Source organism: Galeopterus variegatus, unplaced genomic scaffold, assembly GCF_000696425.1.
Source record: "Galeopterus variegatus unplaced genomic scaffold, G_variegatus-3.0.2 Scaffold2841, whole genome shotgun sequence".
NCBI lineage: Eukaryota > Metazoa > Chordata > Mammalia > Dermoptera > Cynocephalidae > Galeopterus > Galeopterus variegatus.
The window spans coordinates 204,455-212,107 of record NW_007728952.1 but is presented as its reverse complement, the minus strand read 5'-3'; the positions used below and the strand labels follow the sequence as shown (position 1 = coordinate 212,107).

Here is a 7,653-nt window from a genome sequence, read left to right as displayed (position 1 = left end):
CGGCTGTCCCAGGGCAAAGCTGGTCCACTGTGGCAATGGCTAACCCTCTAGGATGCAACCCTCGGTTGTCTTTTTTTTTTTAAACATGGTGTGTAATTGTGTGAGTTTTCATTGACGGCTTTGACTGGTGGCTCTGAAATGATAATTATTTTTTGCTTTTCCTTAGTATTTGAAAGGTACAAGAGCTACAGCCCTTACGACATGTTGGAGAGCATCAAGAAGGAAGTTAAAGGTGACCTGGAAAATGCTTTCCTGAACCTGGGTAAGCAACCGTGGCCCACCCATGCCTAGGGGACCTCAGCTTTCAGTGGGCAGTCCTGAAGCAGAAGTAATGAACAGCCGTCCTCTTAATTCAAGTGTGTTTGGGAGGTGTGACTTCTGTGCATGATTTGGGTAGTTTTATAATCTTAACTGTATAAATTTGAGGATATGAAACTAATGAAGGGCTTAAATTGGTAGAACAGATTGCTGCCAGGGAGCAATAAGACAGCAAGAGAAGGGAGGGCTGTGTCGGGGAACTCACGTGTACACTTGGGTTTCTGCAGCCCTCAGAGCCCCCTGGTTTCAATCTGCAGTGGAGCTTAATATTTCAGAGGGTTCCTGGGCTTCCCTTAGCATTCCCCACTTTGCAGCCCTTTTCTGTTGCATCAGGTCATTTCTGGTTTGTGTCCCGGGGTCAGGGCATCAGCTCCCAGTGGTGGAGGAGAGAGGCAGGGCTGCATTCTCAACTCCCTTTCTTCCCTCCACAGTCCAGTGCATTCAGAACAAGCCCCTGTATTTTGCTGATCGGCTGTATGACTCCATGAAGGTAAGGGCTGCTGGCTGAGAGGCCTGTGTTTCCACAGTAGGCTTTCCTGCTTTTGTGCCCCAAACTCAGTCTCCTTGACTAATGGGTGGAGGAAGGGCCCCACTGTCTGCATGCAGGAGCACACCAGTCAGTTGTGGTTGTATTTGACAGGTGAGAAAACCACACACTTCTCTCTCTCAGCTGCTTGAACATGTGTTTGTGTACAGGTGGAAAATAAAGTGCCTTGGGCGAGAGAAAATGCTGGATGGTAATCATGTCTGATTCCTGCTCAGGTTTTTCAGTGATTTCCTCTTATTACCCCAGAGTAAAGACACATGAGGAAGGGGGAGATTAGTAAGCACCCACTATGCAATAGATATTGTGCCATTTTACCCGAAATCCTTGCAAAGAAACCTCTGAAGCTTGTGTTACTATCTCCTTTATAGATGAGGAGACGGGAGCCCAGAGAGCCTCAGCCTGCTTGAGATTACATAGCCAGACTTGAGCCTGGGTCTATCGACTCCAAAGCCAGCTCTGCAACTCGCCCTTAAACAAACCATCTCTTCCCACACTCCCATCCTATTTTCCATACCTCAAATGTGCCTTGTGTTTTCTGGCTTCCGGCTTTTGCCATATCTTCCCAGAGCACCTGCCTTATTCTCACTGCTTCCCTCTCATCTCTCAGGTTGCATGTCAAAGATGACCCCCTCCTTAGTGCCTCTGGTCTGAGGCTCTGGAAGTAAACTCAGTGCTCCTTACTGCTCAGGCTTTTCAAAATAGCACAGAGCCACAATAAAAATGTGTTGACATGTCCTCTCTGAGCCTGACAGTCAGGAACCTTTTGTTACGAATACAAATCCACGGACTTCTTGAGCTGAGCCTTTTGGTAGTAGGTTCTCGGTATATGTTTATTGAATGCACAGAGCGGGGATCTGTGCTGGTTAGTTCCTGATGTGTTTGAATTCCGAGATACTCATTTTTCTTAGAGGAATAGTTTCACTGTCGTGTTTGCAGTCTCTTAGAGGACAGCATCAAGAACCCAGATCAGTTCCACGTGTAAGAAAACTTACTAGACTCTTTTTTATGTTAACATTGCCATTGAATTTAACTTGGAACATCAACTTGACTTTCAGGGCAAGGGGACTCGTGATAAGGTTCTGATCAGAATTATGGTCTCCCGCAGTGAAGTGGACATGTTGAAAATTAGGTCTGAATTCAAGAGGAAGTATGGCAAGTCCCTGTACTATTACATCCAGGTAAGGCCTGAGGTGCTGTGTCGGCTCTGCTCTGCCATCCAGAGGGCCTGGGGTCCCTGGACAGGTGGCCTGTCAGAATGATGACAGAATGGCGATCTTCTCTTTTCCAATAATCTGGGGAAGAGATGCTGGTCATCAAATATCAGGGATTGGTTTTGAAAGCACCGTTTATGATTTGTCTTGGACTCTTGGAGAATCAGGCAAACATTTTAGATTTGGCACATGTGCTACTCTACAATAATTGATGTTCATGATGATGATCCCGTAAGAATTGCTGACATCCTGAAGAGACTTTGAAGATCAATTAAAATTTACATTTGATTATACTTCTATTTCTTGAAATACCCTCTTTGATAGGACTGACAACCTTTAGTTGTTCAGAACTCACATCTGTCCAGTGAATTTAGTCTCCGTCCATTGTGGAGTGATGGAGCATTTGCATGTAGGGAGTGATCACTGTTCGACAGACTATGCACTTCCCCTTTCTGAAAGATCCTGAGATTTCCAAAGGCACATCTGCGGTTATAGGGGATGGATTTAGAGTTGGGTTTGCTATCCCAGGTTCATTGGGGCATATGTTTAAAGGTGAGGACCACTTAGACTCTTAGCAATTGCTTCCTCACCCACCAGCTTATTTTCACGTGGCCTTAATCATCCATGAAAGAGTGAGGCAGGAAGGCACCCCCATCCTCTGGGGGAGAGTGAAGGGGGAAAGTGGGGGTGTCTGCAGGGCCTCACCTCAGGAAGAGCAGCTCTGGTCGCTAACCTGCGTTGTCCTCAGTACCTTGCATCCTCCACACCCTTGCAGTAACCACAGCCTTGACAGTCTCCGTAGTGCCGCCTCCTCTGCAGTCCCAGAGGCTCTCCTGGGGATGGATTGTGTGTGGCCTTCTGGGCCTCTGTGGCTGGGCAGGTCCTGCAGAGTCTTCTCTTTGTCATGGGAGAGACTCTGCTGTACATGGGGGCGGCTTATATGTTATTGCAAAAATTTGATCTTTTTCCTGATGCCACTTTTTTTTTCTCCTTGGCCATTTGCAGCAAGACACTAAAGGCGACTACCAGAAAGCGCTGCTGTACCTGTGCGGTGGCGATGACTGAGGCCTGACACGGCACGAGCATCCAGACGTGCTGCTCCATATGCTTCCAGCTAACAGTTCTAGAAACTCAGCTTGCAACTAACAGTCCCCTTGTGCCCATCCCTGGAAGGATGATGTTAAGCATTGCCCCCCAAGCTATTTTAGTGTCTAAGCATTGCCTGGCTTTCCCATCTAGTCTCTCCTTTAAGCCAAAGAAATGAACATTCCAAGGAGTTGGAAGTGAAGTCTATGATGTGAAACACTCTGCCTCTCGTTTACTGTGTCATAAACAGATGAATAAACTGAATTTGTACTTTAGAAACAAGGACTTTATTGGCCTGGCTTTCAATTTAGTTAACTAAAAATTAAACATGCTCAAGGGTTGTATTGTTTAGCTGGTAAGGCTGTCCCAAAGGAAGAAAGTTCTAGAACTGAGATGTTCAATATAGTAGCCACTATCCAGATGTAGTTATTAAATTCAAATGAATTTAAATTAAATAAAAAATTCAGTTCCTCAGTCACGCTATCCATTTTCCACATACTCAATATCCACATGTAGTTATCAGCTAGTACAGTACAGGTAGAGAACATTTCCATTGTAATAGAAAGTTCTATTGAGCAGTGTGCTACATGCTCAGGGGATGAGAAGACCTATGGGGAGAAAGAAAATCCCAGAGTGACACCTTATCTGTTCATCTTTCTATAGGTAAGTAGGTGAAAACAAGCATCAGGTGGCCACAAACTAGGGTCAGAAGTGGGGAGAGTGGTGGATTCTGTTCAGCAAATACTGCAAATATCTCTAAAAATCATTAGACTTACAGAAATAAGTAACATCCTGCCCCAACCTCAGGAACTCAGTTGAGTCAGATTACAGTGTCCTTGTAAAAGAGATCTAACAAAAGTGCATTGTGAGCCCAGGGAAGGAAGTGATTGCTTCTGACTGGGGGAGGCTTGAGAAAGGTGACAGAAGGAAACCTCTGAGTGGTGCCCTGAAATCTAAGATGAAGTTTTACAGCTGGGAGGAAGCTCTCCATACAGGTTCTTACGTTCTGATGATGCATAATTCATCATTCATACAACTGGTTCACACGTCCGAAAGAACAAAGACCGTATACAGTGGAAATTATGGCCCACCACTACTCTTACCCCAGCCAGCCAGTGGCCCTCGCTGGAGTCACCTGGTTTCTGGTCCATCCTTTCATAGGTAGGCTCTGCATAACAAGCATGTTTGTGTATTTATGTATCTATGTCCATGTGAAGGTGCCATTCGTAGGCTGCTAGCCAGGACGCTGCGGATGGCTTCTTGGACCAGTACTTCCCCTAAGCAGGGTTTAGGGCTGGGGGAAGGGGAAGTTGATGTCCGCCCTTCCACTACATTTCCTCTTCGTCAGAGGATGCAGTGTCAACTGCTAATTCTCGACATCTGGCGGATGTAGGGCAAGGACTGGGCAGGTAATGGGAATAGTGTGTGCAGTGGGCTGGCTGGGCAGAATGGGAAGTCTGGAGGAATGGGAAATGCCCTCCCCGATGCAGGCATTCAGATCCCATCGCAACGACGGCAGCAACAGTACTGTTCACCAAACCACGTACATCTGTGAGCTCATGGGTTTGCTATTTTGACTCTTTGGCAAACTTTAGATGGAAATTCAGATGGAGCACGGCCCTTGGGTCACTAGTCGGCATAAAGTACCTGTAAGGACACTGAGATATTCTTTAAAAAGCAGGTTATGCAAAAATAGGGTATTTTATCTAATGTGTCCTATGCATATTAGAATTGATGCCCCAAATCCCAAAATATACTTTTCTGTGTGCTTGGGGCAGAGTTCAAGGAACTGCATGAGAAGCGGGGCCCTTCTGTTCAACCTCAGATTATTGAATTAAGCTCGGAATTGACAGAGCTGGGCAGAGGCTGTCAGGAGCAATGTTTCCTGTCAGGAAGTATTTGGGCTTTGCTTCCTCTCACCCATAAAGAGCATTTCGGGCTAAAAAAAGGGAACAGTGGTAGAAGGAGAAGGCAAGGCTGGGTGAGCGGGGGGAGGCTTCTGCTCCTGGTGTGCCCAGGATGGCCTGGCCACTGATCTGGCGGGTCTGGCCCCCCTGGATGGTGTGAAGAAAATTCAGAAGGCAGGCTGGCACAGGAGAGGGTCCTGGGGAACTGTTTCAAATGCTGCCTGCTGTCTCTCCTGTATGGAGCAATGGCTGGCTAATGCTTTCCAGAACTGACAGCAAGGGCACTTGGAACTTGGTTTCATTTTCTTCTGGATTCCAGCCTGTCCTCAGTCAAGATGTCCAAACCATTTCTTGAAGTAATGAAAACCATCTGGAGATTTGAATATTCTCCCCCAAATTGTATCTTGCAAAGACAAACAAAAGGGAACCAGGCAGGCTTTAACATTTTGTGAGCTGATAGCAAGAACTTTGATTTTATTGTTTGAGGAATAAAAGGCCATGGATGCATTGTAGACCCAGAAACTTACTGCACTAGGACACCGTTAACAGGAACACCTGTGCGGCCATAAGAGACGGCCTCTTTGGAGAACCCAGGCACGTGTGAGATGGCCTACTAGGTCTTTTGCCACAGAGTTGGCTTCTAGATTAGAAAGCTGGAAGACAGATCTTACTTGGAAACCACTGGATGAGCCAGTCAAGGTCTCGACTTTTCTACAGACTCAGTCTTTGGATGTGTTTTACCAGCAACGGGCAGATGAGGATGTATCTGAATCTTCCCCAGCATGTGAAGTTTCCATGATGTACGTTAATAGTAAAGATCGCTAAAGGAGAGAAAACCATGCTCCCAAAGTGGCGACATTGAGGAAGAAAAATGATTTGAGGACAGAAAACTTTTAAATCAATTTTTGGTCTTTTCATGATTCCAATCTCCAGACCTCTCCCTATGTTTTGTTAAACGGCTTTGGCTTCTTATCCACATCAGTTTATTTGACCTCCTTTTTCCATCAACGACCAAAATGAAACTGCTGACTTTTAAATCAATTTTTGGTCTTTTCATGATTCCAATCTCCAGACCTCTCCCTATGTTTTGACAAACGGCTTTGGCTTCTTATCCACATCAGTTTATTTGACCTCCTTTTTCCATCAACGACCAAAATGAAACTGCTGTGAAAGAGAGAGAGAGAGAGAGAGAGAGTGCGATCGAGCAATTTTAAACATCCCTTAGCAATGAGGCAGAACATGCTAAAGCCATCAAGTTCCAGTTGTTCATTCTATTTATTGAAAAGAGCCTATAGCCTGATTTCTTTTATGCGAGTACATTTGAGCAAGCAAAGTTTATAGAGATGACTTATCTCATTACATTAGAAGAGTGATTTGCTACCTCAGCATTTATAAGTAATTTTAACAGACATTTCTGGATGAAGAAAAGCTTTTGTAAATATATGCGAAAGACACGATTTCATCAAGCATTAAATTGGAGGTGCCCGGGAAAAATATTGCATTTGTGCATTCAATTAGCTTGATTGTGACTGAATTTTGTCCACTGAAGGCAGCATTTCTGCAGGAAAACAGAAGCGTTCCCTGTGTCAGCAGGTTTCCTGGAACAGAAAAGCACACTTTCTGCCTTCGAGTCCTCTTTTGCGTTTGTGCTGCTCCCAGCTCTGTGTCCCTGATCACGCTGCCCAGTCTTGTTCTCCACAGCAGAGTGTAAGGGGAGAGTGAACCAGGAGCCACTTTCCTGAGGCCTTATAGAAACCCAAACCCAACAATTCCACCTTTAAGGAGCCTGCATCTAGTCTAAAAGCTAGGCAAGCTCTGGGCAAATTGGGAAGTTGTCAAGGATGCACTCAAGTCCTTCCGAATTCCCTCTTGGTTTCTGTGGGGACACTTGCTCCTTTTAGGGTCTGCAGGACACTGTTTAAACCTTGGTAAAGCTGTTAGTCCACATCCCTTTTCTGGAGATGAGTTTACAGGATCAGCCTTAATTTCTTTTTTTGGCTGCTGGCTGGTGCAGGGATCCGAACCCTTGACCTCAGTGTTGTCAGTGCCATGCTCTTCCAAGTGAGCAACCAGCCAGCCCTAGCCTTATCTTCTATCCTGGAATGAAAGCGTTGTGCTCTTATTACAGGAATGACAGGACTTAATGAGGGAATGGAGGATGGTTGGGGTATGAGGGTTTTCTTGGACTCCTAAAATCACAGTGAAGAAATGAGCTAAATATTTAGGATGCTCATCAGCCTTCCTCCAACCAACACACTCTCTCCTTGCTGTTCTGTAGTTGAACCATCAGCTTTGTACTAATAAAACACAAACCAGAAAAGACATATCAGTGGAACCTGGTTGTGGGGGTGGCTGTTATTTTAAAATAGTAGGTGAGCACAAATTGGAACTTTCTCAGCTATAATTCATTCTAGCCCATGGTTATTACACTTTCAAGTAAATTTCTAAAGATTAATTAATTGACCCAAAAAATAGCAAGCGGTTTGGATCAGAAATAAAGAAACGTTTGAGACAAGTTTTAGGTTACTCTGTCAGTGAGGTTGCCAGGCTTCAAATTTTACCATAGATTCTTGAGAACCACTTT

General features: G+C 45.1%; 1 protein-coding gene across 2 annotated transcripts in view; it reads left to right on the top strand.

Annotated features, from left to right (window-relative positions):
* Positions 1 to 3,447, top strand: part of ANXA2 (annexin A2) — a 47,468-nt gene extending 44,021 nt beyond the window's left edge. For both annotated transcript variants that reach the window (XM_008583158.1, XM_008583159.1), the window contains exons 10-13: positions 167 to 262; positions 750 to 808; positions 1,921 to 2,043; positions 3,082 to 3,447. In XM_008583158.1, coding sequence (XP_008581380.1) covers positions 167 to 262; positions 750 to 808; positions 1,921 to 2,043; positions 3,082 to 3,141 — 338 coding nt within the window. In that variant the 3' untranslated portion in view covers positions 3,142 to 3,447. The remainder of the gene's footprint in view (positions 1 to 166; positions 263 to 749; positions 809 to 1,920; positions 2,044 to 3,081) is intronic.
* The last annotated feature ends 4,206 nt before the right edge of the window (positions 3,448 to 7,653 follow it).